The sequence below is a fragment of the Octodon degus genome, unplaced genomic scaffold, assembly GCF_000260255.1.
Source record: "Octodon degus isolate 3935 unplaced genomic scaffold, OctDeg1.0 scaffold00012, whole genome shotgun sequence".
Lineage (NCBI taxonomy): Eukaryota > Metazoa > Chordata > Mammalia > Rodentia > Octodontidae > Octodon > Octodon degus.
Genome location: NW_004524588.1, coordinates 15,024,924 through 15,045,086, shown reverse-complemented (window position 1 = coordinate 15,045,086; position 20,163 = coordinate 15,024,924). Strand labels below are relative to the sequence as shown.

The 20,163-nt window shown below is 36.5% G+C and overlaps 1 protein-coding gene across 1 annotated transcript in view; it reads right to left on the bottom strand.

Annotated features, from left to right (window-relative positions):
- LOC101574711 (protein NPAT) overlaps positions 1-20,163 on the bottom strand; it is a 50,343-nt gene that overhangs the window by 23,385 nt on the left and 6,795 nt on the right. The window contains exons 2-10 of the mRNA XM_023709500.1: positions 12,349-12,467; positions 9,649-9,709; positions 7,585-7,657; positions 5,249-5,289; positions 4,389-4,613; positions 2,870-2,951; positions 1,696-1,783; positions 700-791; positions 534-621 (exon numbers count right to left, since the gene is read on the bottom strand). Coding sequence (XP_023565268.1) covers positions 534-621; positions 700-791; positions 1,696-1,783; positions 2,870-2,951; positions 4,389-4,613; positions 5,249-5,289; positions 7,585-7,657; positions 9,649-9,709; positions 12,349-12,467 — 869 coding nt within the window. The remainder of the gene's footprint in view (positions 1-533; positions 622-699; positions 792-1,695; positions 1,784-2,869; positions 2,952-4,388; positions 4,614-5,248; positions 5,290-7,584; positions 7,658-9,648; positions 9,710-12,348; positions 12,468-20,163) is intronic.

Sequence of the window (20,163 nt, the reverse complement as noted above, 5' to 3'; positions counted from 1 at the left end):
GGGCTGGCTGGCATGTGGAGCTGGGGGTTTGAACCGCGGTCCCTGTGCTTTGCTAAGCTTGTTCTAAGTAGGTGCTTTAGACCACTGAGCCATCTCACCAGCCCCACTAGCTACCTCTTTACTTAATTTTTTTGGGTATTTTAGGGAAGGGCCTACAGGGTGTTCAAAGTCTCACTATTAGATTGGACTCAATAGTAATCTGCCTGTTTACAGCCTCCCAAGAGCTGGAATTACAGGGGTGCCACCATGCCCAGTCTTAATTGTCATCTCAGCACACCCCGGGGGCGGAGCCAGCATGGTAGGCCTGGGGATCAAACCCTGGCCCTTACACCTGCTTGTAGGCGCTTTAATCTGCTGAGCTATCTGGCCAGCCCTAGCTCTTAATTTAAACTACGTATCAAGTCTTTACATAACAGTTTTGAAATAAAATTAAAATATCAATTTTAACTGTCAGTACAAATACTACACACACACACACACACACACACACACACACACACAGACGAGGGTGCACACACACCCTTTATTCATACCGGAAGTCCTAGGAGCTCATCAATTGAAGCCTCTGTTTCAGCAGGGTTGCTATCTGCTTGCTTGGGTACTTGAACAATATTGTTATCACTGTAACACAGAAAGGAAAATCTAGCAAAATTACACACTTACAGAAAAACAATTAAATATTTCAAAAATACCACTCACCTTGTCAAAAACTTATTAATGTTTTCTGCAAGTTTTTCTTGGAGAGATTTGTTGTTTAGTATTTTTTCTCGTGCATTTTCAATAACCATTTGCTGGAAAAGAAAGTCAGTATTAAATAAGGGTAGCATAAAGTATGTTACTTATGTAACAAACTACCATCTCAGTCAGCTGTAGTAGTCCCAGTTATGTAGGAAGCTAAAGTGAGCCCAGGAGCCCAAAATTTGAAACCAGTGCATGTAGCATAATGAGAACATGTCTAGAACACATAATAAAACCCAATCACTAGAAGCTAAAGTTTGTATAATGAAAAACTCAAGTTGCAGAAGCTCCATCCATATTAACACACGAACACAACATCTGAACATAGTGTTTTCATAGATCTTTCACCAACTCTTTCTTCATTGCTTAGAGAGCAGTTCCACATTTTAGCTTACTATAAAAGATTTTAAGTAACCCGTCTCCAGTAAAATGCTCTATTATACTGAATAATCAGCAAAAACAAAGTATTTGCAGTTTCTTAATACACAAATGTTTAGGCCAGGGAGATCCTTGGCAGTTTAAGTGCCTCCCTGGCAAGTTCAGGGACCTGGGGTTTGATCCCCAGTACATGCTGAACTGGCCACCGAAACCAGGTGTGGTGGCACATGACTGTAATCCCAGGGCTGGTGAGGCTGAGACAGGAGGATCACTATGAGTCTGAGCTGTGTAGTGAGACCCTGTACCAAATAAATAAATGATAAAAAAAGTGTATATATTTACACATATATACACACATACACATATATTCTTCCTTTGGGGCACATGCCCATGCTACCTATTCTGAATACATTGCCTCCTACAATTATACACCCCCATCCGCTATTCCAAGGCAATTCCACTGCAATCTTTAGAAGTCACTGTGCTTAGTATACACATGCACGCACATATTTGTGTAACTGTCAATACTTCTAAACCTAAGGGGTATTTCAAGTGGTAAACTTTGGGAACACCACTTACTTTTTCTACGGCAAATGTATTTAGATCCTGGAAATTTCGTATCGTTGAGTGAGGCCCAGACAAAGTAATATTTTTCCTTTGTGATTCACTGAAACACATTTGAAAAGACTTTTTTCACTACTACATCTCATAGAGTCCATGTTAACTACCCATATAGAGATAAACTTTAATCACTTTGGTAGAATAGGTAGGTATGTTCTATCTTTTAGTTTAAACCAAACAAAATAGAACAACATTACCAAACTTAGACGAAGGAGAAATAAATTTGAGGTCTAATTTTATTACTTACTAACTATATTCTTAAGTACATGAACTCTGACTCTATGACCCATTTTAAAATCATATAAGGCCAAAAAGATTACTGTTTAGAGAAGATTAGAATAAAATAAATTATATTTACAGATCTTTATGTGGTTAAGTGAGCAAACTCACAATAAGGAATTTTGTAATAAAGTAAGCCATAATTAGCAGTAACCATGAACTCAAAAAACAAAACAAAACAAAAACCACTCATGGGAAAAATAAAAACAAACAAAAATTTAAATTTTTTTTTTCCTGAAATGTTGTCCAACAGAGAAGCTGGCCAAAGAATTTTTTTAAAAAAACTTCCTCAAAATCTGACATAAATTAATTTAAAAACCTAAAATACTCATTTTTGAACCACAAAATATAAGGATATTATTTGTTTACTTAAAAAGCATGCATTCTGAAGTATGTGAGATAACAACAATTATAGGACATACCATTATGGCATGTGCCGTCAAAGAAAAAACTATTCAATAAAGGATGCAACACACTTTCACGTTATTATGTGAGAAAAAATAATGCCTTCTGAAATGGCTATCAGTATCCTGCTAACAATTCTTTTTTTTTTTTTTTTTTGGCAGAACTGGGGATTGAACTCAGGTAAATTCTTTTTTTTTTTTATTTGTGTGTTTTACGGGGCTGGTGAGATGGCTCAGTGGTCTAAAGCACCTACTTAGAACAAGCTTAGCAAAGCACAGGGACCGCGGTTCGATCCCCCAGAACCACATGCCAGCCAGCCCCGCCCCCTGGTGGGCTGAGCTGGCCACACACACACAAAATAAATAAATACATACATAAAAATAAAAAATAAAATTATTTGTGTGTTTTAAATAGTATTGGCAACATGTTCTTTATAGAAATCACTTGCCTTTTACGTCTACCAGGTGACATTAAGCTGGCGTGCGACTTCTTTTCTTGAGGACCAGGAACAATATTTAAAGACTCTCCAGCTGTATTTTAGAAAACAAAACAGTAAGCTAGGGAACTTTAACATGAGAAAATACATTACATTTTTTGTTTTGTGTTTTGAGACACGGTCTCACTATGTAGTTTAGGCTGGCCTTAAACTCTCAGCAATCCTCCTGCCTCAGCAATTTGAGTGCTGTGATTACAGGTGAGTATCTCCACACCTGACTAATCTCTACTGATTATTACTATTTTTTGGTACTGGTAATCAAACTCAGGACCTTGTGCTTGCCTGGCAGGAGGCTTATGCCGCTGAGCTGTAACCTCAGCTTTCTACTGATTACTTTTATATGAAATTCAATAAACGCTCATTGGATATCTATTTGGAGCACACTGTACAAGATATTAACAAACTATAGTGTGTACTTTAAAGCTTTACAATAAAATACAAAATACATGGCAGAATGTAAAAGTTCAAGAAAGTGTTTTGGGACTGGGGAGATGGCTCAATGGTCTAAAGCGCCTACTTAGAACAAGCTTAGCAAAGCACAGGGACCGCGGTTCGATCCCCCAGAACCACATGCCAGCCAGCCCCGCCCCCTGGTGGGCTGAGCTGGCCACACACACACACACACACACACACACACACACACATAAATAAAATAAAATAAAAAAGAAAGTGTTTTGAGGGTAGAAAAGATGGAAATGAGAGCACTCTTAATGGATGGCAACTAATTCTGGTTACACAGAAGACTGGATTGTGAACTGAGAGTCCTAATCCCTGAATTCTAATTCCAACTCCATTATCAACTAGCTTTTTACTTGATACTCATACTCCATGTGGCTCCCCTAGACAATAAATATATAAGCAAGATAAAGAATGTTGTCTTTATTTCTTGCTTTCAGACTAAGCCAGAAATATGAACCTTCACCAAGTAATAATGCAGGGATAATGGAAAGAAAGACATTCCCTATTTCATGAGTACAGATAGACATGAAAAAAATAAGGACATGGTGAAATGCAATGTATATCCTGTGTAAAATCGAACACAGCAAGGTCTTTTTTTTTTTTTTAATTTTTATTTATTTATGTGTGTGGCCAGCTCAGCCCACCAGGGGGCGGGGCTGGCTGGCATGTGGTTCTGGGGGATTGAACCGCGGTCCTGTGTTTGCTAAGCTTGTTCTAAGTAGGTGCTTTAGACCACTGAGCCATCTCACCAGCCCCAAGGTCTTCTCTTTTAATATCCCAAATGTAAAATGACTATTCAAGGTTAGATTTCAAATAGGTTAGGAATATGAAAAACTATAGAATAAACTGACTCCCAGACTTTGTATCATGATAAAGCTTCCTACAGTCTGGTCCATGTCAAGCTTCTCTCATCTCTTCGGACATAATTCTATGCTATACTACAGGGGCATTAGCAGACCTATCTCACTTACATGATTAACAATAAAATTAAAGAGACAAAATTTAAGCTTACTAGTTACAGTATCCTGTGATTGAGAGTGATTGACCACTACAAAATTTGACCTCATTGGAGCTGAAATTTGGCCAACAGGCTGAACAGGCTGTGCAGCTGTCGAAGGAGCAGTAGTAAACGGTGCTGAAACATAAGGTAAAATCAGCAAATCTGAACTGGCAGGAGCTGCTTGAGATGCAAGCCTTCTTTGTCGTTTGATTTCTGCAATTCCATTTCTTGTTCGGACTGCAAACACATAAGCATTAAAATTAATGTCAGAGTAGTTTGCAGTTAACATATCAACATGTTCAATTACTGACACAGCACTACATAACGTTAGATCCACAGAATGAAAACATGGTTCTTAAAAATGTCAACTTTGCCAGGGACATAGCTCAGTGGCATAGTGCCTGCCCAAGTTCCTGAGTTTGATTTCCACTTAAAAAAAAAAAAAAAATCACATTTATTTGGTAATTTCATAACAAAATATAAATTCAGCAATACAACTGTTCAGCAATATTTTTTTTTTTCGGTACCAGGGATTGAACTCAGGACCTTGCTTGCACTTGCCAGACAGGCGCTTATTCTACTAAGCTATCTCATGGCCCCTGTTTAGCAATAATTCATACTGCTAACACCCTCACAAAGAAATCTAAAAGTGTAAAACAAGAATTTAAAGATGGTACTATGAGAGCCAATGAAAGAATATACAAGTATACTTTATATATACATACAAAATAAATATTTCCTAATATGATAATAATTGTACTTTACAAAAATGTAATTTCAACAAGACAAATAGCTAGCATTTGTATTAACTGAAATGTTCACCAGACAAAATTTAGAATAATTCTTAACATTGTTTAAAGTTGAATACCAACCTCTTTGATTGGCAGCCAACCCCGGGGAACTTTGCATGCTCCTAACAAATAAAACAAAGTAGTTTATTGAAAATTTTTGTTGCTAAGATAGTCTTGGGTTTAGTTATGTAAGTTATGAGTTAAAATATGCTAGACCTTTTTAACACAAAAAAACCCCCAAAAGATGAATACATTTTCTTGGTAACCAATTCTGCTTTGTATCAGGAGAAAAGGAGTGGCACATAAACACACTTGCACTCATAATAACATAATCTTAGTAATGAGGCTTCCATTCATTTCAATGTGGATTAGAGTGCTTTGACTTTAGGAATACAATTTGATGTGGTTTTAGGAATTCCAAACATTTAAGTAAACTATATATGAAGTATAACATTTTTCAATTATATTTATCAAGGCTTTTTCAAAAGGAAACTGATTTCACACACGTCAGTACTTTAGAATCCCAAAGTTCATGGCAAGTGACATGATAATGATGTCTTTAGTAAATCTGACTATGACAGATCTTGTTCAAACTCTAAGCAAAGAGAAAAGCAAACAGGAAACCTGAAAACACAAGCTAATTCTTTCACTGTGCATTATAATTACCAGGCTATGCATTTGGTAAGCAGTACAGACAGTATCCTTGACCTAAAAATGTGTCAAGTAAATATTCATCATAAAGAGCCACTTTGAATGTATCACTTTTAAAAATATGTAAAACTTAAGAGAAAAAAACTTGGCTAAAAATCGTTCCTTTTGGTAGGCATGGTGGCACATGCTTATAATCCTAGTATACTAGGAGGTCGAGCCAGAGTGGACTCAAGTTTTAGAGTCCAGCCTGGGACAATTTAGTGAGAAACTGTCTCAAAATAAATAAAAAGGGCTGGGGCTTAGTGTGACAAGGCTAGGTTCAATCATAGTACTGTTTAAAAAAGAGAATAATCCTTTCTCTTTATGTAAAATTGTGCCAATAAAATACCTCAGTAAAATACACAGTATTTATAAACACTAAACTGTGAATTCTTTTAAAGATTATCTGTGAGGACGGGAAACATAAGTCAGGAACAGGAAACACAAAGATAAGATTACCAAATGCAGGTGTAGTTCAGGTTAGCACAAAAGCATCTGGTGGTGTTAAAGCAGTTTAAATGAGAAGAAAACAAAACCTTTGCTGAAGCTAGATGGAGGTATCTGCTGAAGTTAGATGGGATACTCACTTGTATTTCTGGGAGAAAAGGGAAGAAACTATGATTTTTATAATAGACTCGATAGTCAAATAAGAGATCTTATAAAAAAGTTGATACCAATGATGTTAACCCCTGAAATTGGCATTTCAAGCCTAAATAGGTAGAAACCAGGCATTAATATCATAAGAAAATTCTAAAGAAAGACTACAGAAGTAGCATTACTCTTCAAGGTTATTTCTTAATAGGGGAGCATCAACTGGGCCTGAGTTCAACATATTGATTCCCTGAATATGTAATAGTTAAGAGAACTGACAATGGGCTAGGAAAAGAAACATTCCAGTCCAAGATCCTCCTCTAAGTTGATACAAAAACCTTGGTAATGTCATTTGGCTTCTCTATACTTCTACTTCTTTCTCTATAAATACTTTGTAATTTATTTAAGCTGAGCAAGGGGTAGGAAGATGGCTCAGCGGTATAAGCACCTACCTGGCAAGCAAAAGGTCCCAAGTTTGATCCCAAGCATTGCAAAAAAAAAAAAAGGAAAAAGGATAAGCTGAGCCAGTGTGTGCCAGTAATGTCACCACTCTTAAGAGGTGAGGCAGGATAGTGAGCCCAACCTGACAACTTAAGAGCAATTCCACCTCAAAATAAAAATGGGCCGGGTATACAGCTCAATACAGAAATTCTCGGTTTGTTGTGTTTTTTATGGACATGTCCCGACTGGTCACAGAGGGATGATACCCTTCAGTGAATCAGTCCATGGACAAGTGCAGTAACTCAACGTGACCCTGGGAGCTGAGGCTTGGTGGAAGAGGGCCAGACCCAGCAGGGGCTACCTCCCTCCGTTGATTTCTCTCTGCTTACTGGCTATGCCATGAGCTGCTTCTCTGCCACACCACCTTGCCTTGAAGTCAGTTAACTATAGACCAAAATCTCCACAAACTATAAGTCAAATGAACCTCTACTCCTTTAACCACCCCTGCCAAAAAAGACAGAGAAATTAATTTTTCTCAATTTATTCCAACCAAAGGCAATGAAATAAGCTGTGACTAGAAAATAAAACCAAAAAACTCTAGAACTAAAAAAAAAATTAGGTATTATATGATACATAATAAAATGGTTTAAAGTATACTTGCATTCCACAATCATTATTGACATTTTAATTAGTACCTGATCTGAGAAAGTGTATGGTCTAACCTCTTCCACAGAGATGACATTATTGCTGGGACATCATTTGATGTTTCTAAATTACAAGAGGAAATAAACTTAGTTGGAGAAAACTCACCATTCAACTTGAACAAAGACACAAATCACAGTAAAACAAAGCCTCTCCCCGTTGCTGACATTTTGTGAACTGAAAAGCAGGTTTCAAAACTGGCCAGGAAAGATGCTTAATTCTATTTCAGCCATTGGGTACCAGATATGATATGAATGGAAATGAAAACCCATGTAAATTCAGCAGCTTAAGGCCCATAATTTCATGCTTTTTTTGGGCTAGTAAGACAACAAACTACTTTTTCATCTTCTGATATCATTTGATATTTGAAGGTGAATAAAATGTTGCATAACAAATAATTATCATAAAGCTTGCACAAAATCTTTATAAATGTTGAAATTTAATTAATACCCTGCATTTTAAAATAAATATAAACAATACCTCTCACTGGGGTGGTAGTCATATGAAATGCGATAAAACATGAAAGTATCTAGCAGTATGCTTATTAAAAGTCTTTAAGTATTAAGCTTTCTCTTATGTTATTACTTTATGCTGAGTCTTTAACACTAATTTATGAATGCTGTAAGCCACAGAAACAGTAACAGAGAACAACCATCAGAATTTGTCCTTTACATCACTATTAATTCAGGCAAATATTATTTTCTATTCTAGTAACTACCATATTCCCCTCCCCCAAATAAGCTGTAACTGGAAAATAAGAATTAAATGGTTTTTTCAGTTTGCTTGCAAGCCATATCCCCAAAACAAATCCCAGTTAAGACTGACATCCAGACAAATGCACTTAATGGGGAAGAAGTACCGAATTACAAAACAGTATTAATATACAAATAAGTAACATCACTAGTATTAAATCAATATAAATTTAATTAAGTATTTAATTAAATCAATATAAATTTAATTAAGTATTTGTAAATTCCCAAGCAGGTATCTCTGGACAAGGGGTAAACAGATGAACTTGAGACAACTGCCAAGTCCCAATCAAGAGCACAGACAGTGCATGAACAACATGCACACTCGGTAACACATGGATATGGCTGTCTAACATGAATCTTTATAATTCAACAGGCAGTGTATTGTAATGAATGTATTTATGTACTTATGTGAAATAAAAATTTTTGGGCCTGCATAGTTTTGCCACTTTGTCATCATTTTCACTGCTACTCTTATCTCAGAAGTTTTCAATTAACACTTGATTTAAGGGAAAGTTGGAGAAGCCTAAGCTGTAGAAGGCTGTAGCTGTTCTGCCCATGCAACTGCAGACTACCTGGGCAAGTAGTGCTCACTTATGTGCTCGTGCTGCACATGGGAGATTGGAGCCAAGGGTTCTACAGCAGAGTTAGGACAGAACCTGGGATCTGGAGAGCTCTGAGGTTCCAGAAGAACATGACATGACTGTATTCAAATAAATGTGGATTTTTGTACATGGAAAAGAAGAAAAAAAAGAAAAGACTTCTCCCCAAAATGAGCCCAATTGTGTGTTTTGGAGCAAAAATTTAAGACCCAGTCTTACTTTTCGGGAAATATATTAAGAGCCAGGATTTTACAACTGGCTCCATCTTTAATTTTACATACACAGGGGGCCGGGGAGATGGTTCAGTGGAATAAGTGCTTCCCTGAGTTCAAGGGCCTGAGTTCAATTCCCAGTTCCGCAAAAAAATAAATAAATAAATTTTACATACACAGAACTTAAAATTAAAATGATTTTGAACTTTGTAACATGCAGCAATGCCTGCTTATTAGTATAGGTAACCTGGAGTTACAAGAGTTTATGTCTTATTTTTGTATTTGTTAATATTCAGATTTTTATAAATTTTGTATTACTCAATGTGAACACAAATGAATTAGATGTTTCTTACTAAGATTTGTCATCATAATTAAAGTTTTCTCAATGTTTTGAGATGTTTTAATTAGAAACTTTCTAAAAGATACTAATAGACAAATGCTATATAGAACTAATAAGACAAAAACAAAAAAAATCCCTGAACTTGAGTTTTTACCTTTTGCTTTCATAGCTACATATTCATTCAAAATTGTTGTCAAGTTTTTTCCAAATAAGGACTGAAAAGGAAAAGATCACATATTACTAAAATCATGTAACACTACCAATTAATTTCCCACCATGAGACATTATTCAAAAACTAATAAAAGATATGGATTATAGAAGAGCTGATGAGGAAAGGGTAAACAAAGTTATCAGAAAGGACATCACTTACATTATGGGTCTCATCACATCTTCTTTTTTTTTTTTTAATATTTATTTATTTATTTATTTAGTGTGTGTGTGGCCAGCTCAGCCCACCAGGGGGCAGGGCTGGCTGGCATGTGGTGCTGGGGGATTGAACTGCGGTCCCTGTGCTTTGCTTAGTTTAGCTTGTTCTAAGTAGGTGCTTTAGACCACTGAGCCATCTCACCAGCCCCAATCACATCTTCTAAGGGTAAAGAGCATTATCTATTTGAATAGGACATTATGCATATAATTAACTCTTCTGAACTTTGGTTTGCTTATCTAAGAAAAGGGACATGATTATTTATCTATACTTATGTTACAAGATTTTTAAGTTTTTAGCTTTTTAGTACTTGATGAGTCAGTAAAGAGGGCCAGCCAAATAGCTCAGTGGATTGCAGTGCCTGCTTAGGCAGACGCAGGGGCCAGGAGTTCAATCCCTGGGCTTGCTGTGCTGGCACCACTCAAGGGGTGCACTGTGGAGGCGACTGAGACTGGGCATGGTGGCGCGTGCCTGTAATCCCAGCACCTGGGAGGCTGTAAACAGGAGAATCATGAGTCCAATCTATGCAGTGAGACCCTGTATACCCTGTCCTTAAAAAAACAAAACAAAACAAAAAAATCAGTAAAAAATTCCATAGGTAGTTCTGACTTCCTGTAACAGCCCTCACTCAGCATCCTAGAATGCTATCATCTTATGAAACCACATGCATTTTTCCCACATTAGTGGGAAAATTTTGTTTTAAAATCCAACCTAAATATTTTATCAGATTAACTATTTTGTTGTTTGTTGGTATTATAAATGAGTACTAAAAATTTAAATCCTAATTCTTCACTGTGCATGTAGTAATGAGTTAGCTCAGCAGTCTAAAGCACCTGCTTAGGCAAGCTCAAGGAACCTGAGTTTGATCTTTGCTCCACATGCCATGTGAGCCCCACCCTCAGGGCAGGCTGAGCCAGCAAAAAGAAAAAAGAAAAATCCAACCTAAAATAAAACTTGCATTTAGACATCATGTCTCTTTGGTCCCCTCTGAACTGTTCCTTACTGTTAAGCTTAACCTTGAAGATTCTGACATCTTAGTCTTTCAACTTATTTTTCAGAATTGTTCCATTTCCCTTATAAAATTTACAGTTCTGCAAGTTCCTATATACATAATTGTTATGGAGATTTTACATGTGACAAATCTATAATAAATTATGGAGAACTGACAACAATATTGAGTCATCACATAAAAACAAAACTCATTTTTGTTTGGTTATACCTTGGATTTCTTTCATGCAGTTTTGAACACAGGGATCCTAAATATTTTATCAGATTAGCTATTTTGTTGTTTGTTGGTATTATAAATGGGTACTAAAAATTTAAATCCTAATTCTTCACTGTGTATGTAGAAATACAATGGTTTTTTCTATGTATTATATGTCATAACCTTGATCAACTGTAGTTTTTAAAGAATTATTTTAGGTTCCCTATTTAGAAAATCACTTGTTATGGTAAAGCATCCCTAAGGAGCCATGTTTAAAATGGAATGACAAATGCTATATGAGATAACATAATCTTAAATGTATCTATCATATACCAAATGATGCTCTGTTGGTTAAGTGATATTTACTTAATAGGTGACAACGTAAGCCAACTAAAACTCTATTAAAAAAAGTTAGAAATAAGCATTAGTGAAACTAATCAGGATGAGAGTGTCATTTAAAACTGGATTCTTACTGAGACAGGAGGATTACAAGTTTAAGCCCATCATATAGCGACTGCCTCAAAAGAAAAATAAATAAGTAAAACATAAAAAGGCTTGGTATAGCTCAAGGTGAAGGTCCTAGGTTTGATCCCTACCTAGTTTCACTACAAAAGAAAAAAAGAAAAACCAAAAAAACAAAAACCAACAAGACCCCAAAAACTGTAATTTTCAAGAGGCAAAGCTGTAATTCACTAATAGGTTTAGCATAAACATGTGAAAGAAGAGCTGACCTTTTTTTGAGTCTTCTCGGTCCTGGATAAATATAAACCACTGAATTTCTGCCAATTTGGACTTTGTGGATGAGCTGATTTTTAAATTTTTTTTTCGAGATGGGACATTTCTCTATTGATCAGACTGTTTTCAAATTCCTAGGCTCAAGTAATCCTCCCACTTCAGCGTCCTAAGTAGCTGTGAGGCTGCTACACTTGGCTTTGAGGAGCTGACTTTAAAGACAGTGTTCAGGGCTGGTGAGATGGCTCAGTGGTCTAAAGCACCTACTTAGTACAAGCTAAGCTAAGCAAAAACACAGGGACCGCGGTTCAATCCCCCAGCACCACATGCCAGCCAGCTCCGCCCCCCTGGTGGGCTGAGCTGGCCACATACACATACCCACACACACCCACACACGCAATAAATAAATAAATAAATAAATAAATATAAAGACAGTGTTCAGTCCCTCATGTGGTCAATGATGAAATTTCTCCTTTATGCAACAAGTAACTCACCAGTAAGCAAGCTGGAATAAAGCCTTCATCTGTACAGTGTTCTGCATATTCTTTTAAATCTGAACTTTCTAATATAAAGGTCTGGCAAGTAGAAGTGAGGTTTTCTTGTTGTAAGTAACCTAAAGGGAAAATAAAATGTAAGTACTTTCAGCAACTTTTGCATTTTTGTTAAAACTGCTATTGAAAATGCTAAAGCAAATACCAGAAGCATAAATGGAGCTCCAAGCCAAATTACTTGCCCAGAAAACAATAGGCTGTATTGCACAACAAAGTAAAGTTCATAAAATGGATGGCTTTTTTTTTTTTTTGTATTTTAGGGAAGGGTCTATAGGATGTTCAGGGTCTCAGTCTAAAAACACGTTTAACTTAATCAGTAAAGGTTGAAAAAGTTGTTCCCATTTAAGGAAACCAGTGTTCCATCACTATCAACTCTTAAACCAGGCATACTGGTACACGCCTATAATCTCAGCAGTGAGGAGACTGATGTAGGAGGACTGCTTTGAGTTCAAGGCCGGACTAGGCTACAGAATGAGTCTAAGGTTAGTCTGAACTGCATAGTGAGATCCTGTCTCAAAAAGTAAAAAATCCCAAAAACCTCTTTATAGAACACCAAGTTGACCACGCAGTATTCGTACTGGGTGTTTGACTTATTTCACTTACCGCTATATTTTCCAGGTGCATTCACTCTCCTACAAATGCTCAAATTTGTTCTTTACAGCAGAGTAGTACTTCTGTACCCATTTTATTTATCCAATCATCTGTTGGTGGATATGCAGGAGGTTTCTAGGATTTAGCTATTATGAATATTGCTGTTATAAACACTGAGATGGATGTATTGCTGGGGAAGATATTTTGGGGAAGATACTTAGAAGGGAGATAGCTAGGGAAGATACCTAGAAGGGAGATAGCTAGGTCATATGGAATTTCTAACTTTAGTTCTTTGAGAAATCTCCATACGGATTTCCAAAATGCTTGTACTAGTTTATATTCCCATCAGCAATGTAGGAGGGTTTCTCTTTTACCACAACCACATCAGTACTTGTTGTTTTTTAACTGGCGTCTCTCATCTGAGAAGGCCAAGTACAAACTAAGAGAAAAACACAGAAAGGATAGGAGAAGACAAGGGGATGGATCTCTTGCAGATAGAAGGGAAGTGCTCCAGGAGGCCAAGGGTGAGAGGTGAGGGGAAAGTATGCAGAATGAAGAAATGCCACATACAGGATCCCAATAACGTCAACGAATGTGGACATCATATGCCATAGACATGAACTAAGATTAATAATATCAACAAGAAAAAGGGGAAAGGGGAGTTACAGGAGGAAGGCAAGAGGGGAGAGGGAAGATTATTTAAAAAAAAAAAGCTGTATTACATGCACTAACCAATTCCCCAAGAAAACCGTAAAATGCACACACTGCAAGCACATACTATACATTTTAAAATGGAAAAACATAGTTCAGCAAATTCACTAACAAGCAACAGCTAAAATAATAAACATGGAGAAAGGAGAATTAGATTACAAAAACTGTCACACTGTATTATTTAAATTGCCCAGTCTTATATACACACACAAACAAGAGTGACTCCTATAAGAGGGCAGGAGGGCACAGTTGATAGAAACAATCCTGAAGGAAGCTCAGGCATTAAATTTAAGACTTTAAATGAATGATTTTCAAATTAATTCAGAGAACTAAATGAAATCACACTTGGAAATCTGAAGATGCTGTCTGACCAAATAGTAAATACCAATAACTGAATCAAAATTCTGAATTTGAAAAGTATAAAATACTTCTCATATGTTAACTGAAACAGAACATTCACTAGAAGGGGCTGAACAGATTTTAGAATATAGAAGAATCAACAAGCTTAAACATAACTGTAGTTATCTGGTTTAGGAATGGAAATAAAAAGAATGATGAAAAATAAAAAATACAGTGTCTCAGATTTGTAAGACACTGTTATGTGTGGGAACATAAGCATAATGATTACTCCAGGATGACAGGGTCAGAAAGACTATATGAAGAAATAATATCTGCTGATTTCTGCTGGTCTGTGGAAAGGAGCAGTTAATTCTTAAAATTTTTTTCTTTTTAATTCTTATAACTTTCTCCTCAATTTTGCATATTTATGTATATATCTGATAATTTAACAACTAATTTGAAGACAACACTATGCAATACAACAAATATTGACCAATTTGTATATTATTTTGTTTAGTGAAATTCTGTAGTGCTTCTGTTTGTATTTTCATTATTTTGTATTCTCTCTAAAAAATTAAAAATAGTGCTGGAGAGATAGCTCAGTGGCATAAGTGCCTGCCTGGCCAGCGTAAGGTCTGGAGTTCAATTCCTGGTACCAGTAAAATAAAATAAAATAAAATAAAATAAAATAAAATAAAATAAAATAAATAATATCCTCCAAATTCCTTAAATTTAAGGAAAAACTCTCTCCAACTCAAGGATGTTTAATAAACTCCAAGTAGTATATATTCAAGACATCCATACCTAGATATATAATCAAACTGTAAAAAGGCAAAGAATCTTGAAAGCACCAGGAGAGAACTGATTAAATACACATAAGCACACTTAACAAGATTAAAAGCTAGCTTTACAGCAGAGGGCCTCAATGCAGTGAAATGGTATTTAAAGACAATACATTTTACTTTGTGTGTGTGTGTGTGTGTGTGTGTGTGTGGCCAGCTCAGCCCACCAGGCAGTCCCTGTGCTTTGCTGAGCTTGTTCTAAGTAGGTGCTTTAGACCACTGAGCCATCTCACCAGCCCTAAAGACAATACAGAGGGGATTTTTTTTTTTTTTTAATGTATCTAGTACAAGGTCTACAGGGTCTCACTACACAGACTGGACTCGTAGTGTCCTCCTGTTTTCAGCCTCCAAGTGTTGGGATTACAGGTGCGTGCCACCATACCCAGGGAGAGGGGCTGGCATGGCAAACCAGGGATTGAACCCCGCTCCCTGCATCTGCCTAAGCTGGCACTTTAATCCGCTGAGCTATATGGCAGATCTGGCCAGCCCTACAGAGGGGATTTAGCTCAGTGGCTTGGTACTCACCCCAAATAGACATGACAGAAAAATCTTAACAAGCCTGCATCTCACAAAAATTCTCATCCCAAATCAGAAAAATAAATGTATTTGAAGATAAAAACAAGATCAAAATTTGCTGCTAGTAGACTTGCCCTATAACAAACATTAAAAGGAAAGTCCTTCCAACTAAAGTGAAAGACCCTGGAGAATAATTTGAATCTACATAAAACAACACTGGTAAAGATAACTACAAAGGTAAATATAAAATAAGCTGGGTGCTGTGGATTATTTCTGTAATGCCAACACTTGGAAGGCTGAGGTAGGAGTACAAGCCAAGCTCAATGCTAGCCTGAACTAGCTTTGAGACTGTTTCCAAAAATGCATATATTGGGGTGGGGATTTTAGATGTAACTTTTTATCTTTTGCTTAGAAAGACAAATACATATAGGCATTTATGACTTTTAGTTCAAGGAGGAGAAAGACAATGGCACTATATAAGAGCAAAGTTACCAAATGCAAACTAGCAACTGAAGAAATTATATTAATATCAGATAAAGCAGACAATAAGACAAAAGTTACTATAAAGATTATAAAATGGTCAATCCATCAAAAAAAAATTACCACAGTCGCACCCAGCAACTGAGTCCCCAAAACATAAACACTGACAGAAGTGGAATAAGAATTGGACAATTCAATAATACAAGGTAGAGACTCCAAAACTGTACTTTTAATAACAAGCACATAACACATAAGTCTGAAAAACACTGTAAACTAACCAGACCTCACATCTTAGAACATTCAACACTAACAGAAGCCATGTTTTACTCAAGTACAGATGAAGTATTCAGTACAGATGATGTATTATGATATAAAACAAGACTCCACATGTTTAAAAAGCCTGAAGTGTAGAGTATGCTCTTTGACCACAATGGAATGAAATTAGCAGTCAGTAACATAAGAAAATGTAGAAATTTCACGAACATGAGGAAAATAAACATGCTTCTATATAAAGTCAAAAAAGAAAAAGAAATTAGAAAATACTGAGATAAAACAAAGCATGATATACCAACATTTATGAAATACAGCTAAAATAGTGTATGGTATAAAGTATGAATGTATGAAAAATCTTAAATCAATAACCTAATCTTGCACCTTAAGAAACTAATGAAAGAACAAACTAAACCCACAGCAAGCAGAAGAAAATATTAGAATAGAAATAAAAGATTTAAAAAACCAATGAAACCAAAAGTTGTTTCTCTGAAAAGCCAAAAATAAAACAACAACAACAAAACAATAGGTAGACCAACCAAGCAATAGCTCAAAATCAGCCAAGCACAGGGGGAAATGCCTACAGTCTAGCACTCTGGGAAGCTAAGAAGGAAAGATTATTTTACAAGTTCAAGCCCAGTCTGGGCACCTGTGCAATTTACTGAGACCCTATGTCAAAATAAAAAATGGAAAGTATTGGAAATGTAACTCATTGAGAAGGCCCTGGGTTCAATCCCAAGCACTGTACACACAAAAAAAAAAATAACGTAAACATTTAAAACACTGGCCATGAAGAAAACTCAGGACTAAATCACCTTATTGGTAACTTCCATGAAACTTCAGAAGAATTAACACCAATTCTTCACAAATCCTTTTGATATGCTATATTAATATAGGACAAAAATCACTATTTCTTTAATGTAGGTAGAAAAACAATGTGATGTAATCTAGCAACTTTTCACAATAAAAAACACTAGGACAAGGGGCTTTTCTGAGCTTGATAAAAATATCTGACATAGTCAATGGTAAAGATTCAAAGCATTCTCTACAAAAGCAGAAATAACAGAAGGATGTCTGCTCTTGCCATTTCCTTCTTATCTTTGCTTATTCAATGGTGCCAAGAACCCACCCTAGGGCCTTCCAGGGCAGAGCTAACATGAGGAAATGATCCTCAATCCTTTTTACTTTATTTTGAGATAGGGTTTTTACTACATTGTACAGGTTGGGGAGACTTGAGATCCTTTATCAGTTTCCCAAGTAGCTGGATTACTAGCCTGTGTTACCACACTAGGCTTGCTCTTGCTACTTGTATTCAAAATAAAATTATACGGGAAGTTCTATCCAGACAACTAGGAAATTGAAATAAAAGCACCCTGTTTGGAAAACAAAAAGTCAAACTACTTTTATTCGCAGATGACATGTCTTAAATAGAAAATCGTAAGGAATTCACACAAAAAAAGAGTAAATTCAATGAGATAGCAGGATACTAGAAGAATATCTAAAAATCAACTGTGGTCCTATACATTTGCAATGAACAATTGAACCAGATATCCACACAGAAAAGAACAAAATCTGACCCTTCACACCACGTTCAAAAATTAACTCAAATGGATCAAAGATCTAAATGAAAAAACTCAAACAAAACTTGCAGGCCTGGCTGAGCAATGATTTCTTAGATACAACACTAATGTGTTCCTGCCAGCTTGAGCATGTGTTACTATTCCACCAGGCAGCCTGTATCCAGGGGGTAGAAAATGGTCCACTTTCATTGGTCTTTTTTCTAATAAAGTTACTAAAAAGTCTCTAAGTGGACCATATCTACTTAGCTACCTGAACTTGTATAATTACTACCCAAATATAAATTATTATAATAGCCAAATTTTAAAATTTCATTAAATCAGGGGGCCTGCCCCCTAGCTCAGTTCTTTAAGTGGCTGCTTCAACAAAGCAGTCAGGCTCAGGTTGCTGTGGTCTGATCCCCACAACTCAAGCCAGCCAAACCTGCCCTGAAAAAGGAACAAAAAAAAAATTTTTTTTTCATTAAATCAATAAATTTATAGTTAGTTTATCAATAATTAATTCTCTAATCTTAACATGTAAGTCTTACAAATATTTCATTATGGTGCATTATTTATTACTGCTAAACCACAAATTAAGAGCATTACATCTTCTATACCATTTTAATGTTTTCCTTAAGAGACTAATATGCTAAATCTGGTCTGCTAAGTCAAACCTTTTCTTTGCATTCATGTAATCAAAGACTCTGAGCGGCTGGCACGGTGGTGCACACCTGGAGTCCCAGCACTCAGGAGGCCTAGGTGAGAGAACTGCAGTAAATTTATGGCCAGCCTGGGCTACAAAATGATTTTAAGGCCATCTTGAATTGCATAGCAAAACCTTCTCTAAAACCAAAAAGCAACACACTCCCTCCCTCCCTGCAAGCAGAACAAGCCACCCAAAGTGACAGCCATACATATATCATTAGCAGTATGAATTAGGGATGTACCTCAGCAGCACAGTGCTTGCCTGGCAAGCAAGAGGTCAAGTTTGATTCTCAGTACCGAAAGAGAGAGAAAGAGGAAGAGAAAGAAAGAAAGAGAAAGAGGAAGAGAAAGAAAGAAAGAGAGAGAGCGCGAGAGAAAGAGAAAAAGAGAAAGGGAGAGAGGTGGAGAGGTGGAGAGAGAGAGAGAGAGACTGAGCTGGCAAGAAGGCTTGAGTTCAAATCAAAGCTGCCTGACAGACATATGAATTATGGCCCTTTTGTGACTATGTTAAAATACACAACCAAAGAAAAAAGAAATGGAACATCAAAATTTAAAACTTTTATGCTTTTAAGTAGACTTAAAAAAAAAGTGAAGACAACTAATAAAATGGAATAAAATATTTGCAAATCATGTATCTGATAAGGGACTAGAAACCAAACTATATAGTAAACTCCTAGAGGGCAATAATAAAGATAATAAACAGACAAAACATATGAATGATCTTTCTTTAAAGAAGATATATAAAGCACTAATAAGCACACAAAAAAAGAGGCTCAAGACATTAGTCAGTAGAATAATGTAAAACCGCCAGGTGGCGTTGTACCCACTTGTGATCTCAGCTCCTTAGGAGGTTGAGGCAGGAGGACTGCCAAGTTTGAAGCCAGTCTGGGCAACTTTGCGAGACTCAATCCCACAATATTATACAAAAGAGCTGGAGATGTAGCTCATTGTTAGAGAACCGGCCTAGAAATAAGAGGTCCAGTGTTGATTCTCCACACAAGGAGGTAGACAAAAAAGCAAAACAAGGGCTGGAGAGATGGCTCAGTGGTCTAAAGCACCTACTTGGAACAAGCTTGGCAAAGCACAGGAACCGCGGTTCAATCCCCCAGCACCACATGCCAGCTAGCCCTGCCCCCTGGTGGGCTGAGCTGGCCACACACACACACACACACACACACACACACACTAAATGAATAAATAAAATTAAAAAAAAAAAAAAAAGCAAAGCAAAAGCAAAATGGAAAAACCACAGTATTACCAAATTTCTAGAATGGCAGTACTAACACCTGGTATAACACAGAGCAATCTTTTTTTGGCAGAACCGGGGATTGAACTCAGGCCCTTGAGCTTACCAGGCAAGTGCTTATTCTACTGAGCTATCTACCCAGTCCCAACACAGATCAATCTTGTAAACATGATAAATGAAAGACCCTACCCCCGAAAAAAAAAAATCACACTTCATAGTTCATTTACATGCAATTTTCAGCAGTAGTAAATCTACACAGATTATAAAGTGGTCGCCTAAGGATGGGGAAATTAATTATATTGGGAGCGCCTGTTAACATTGTATGTGGGGGTTTTGGGGGAAGGGGAGAAGCACTGGGGATTGAATACAACATAGAGGTGTATTTTTAAAGTTAGGGAAATGTTTTCAATTTACTGGTGAGAGATGTGTAACATCATGAATACAACAGAAAAAAACCAGTTTTATACTTTGTTAAATTATACAGCTCAATGAAAAAAAA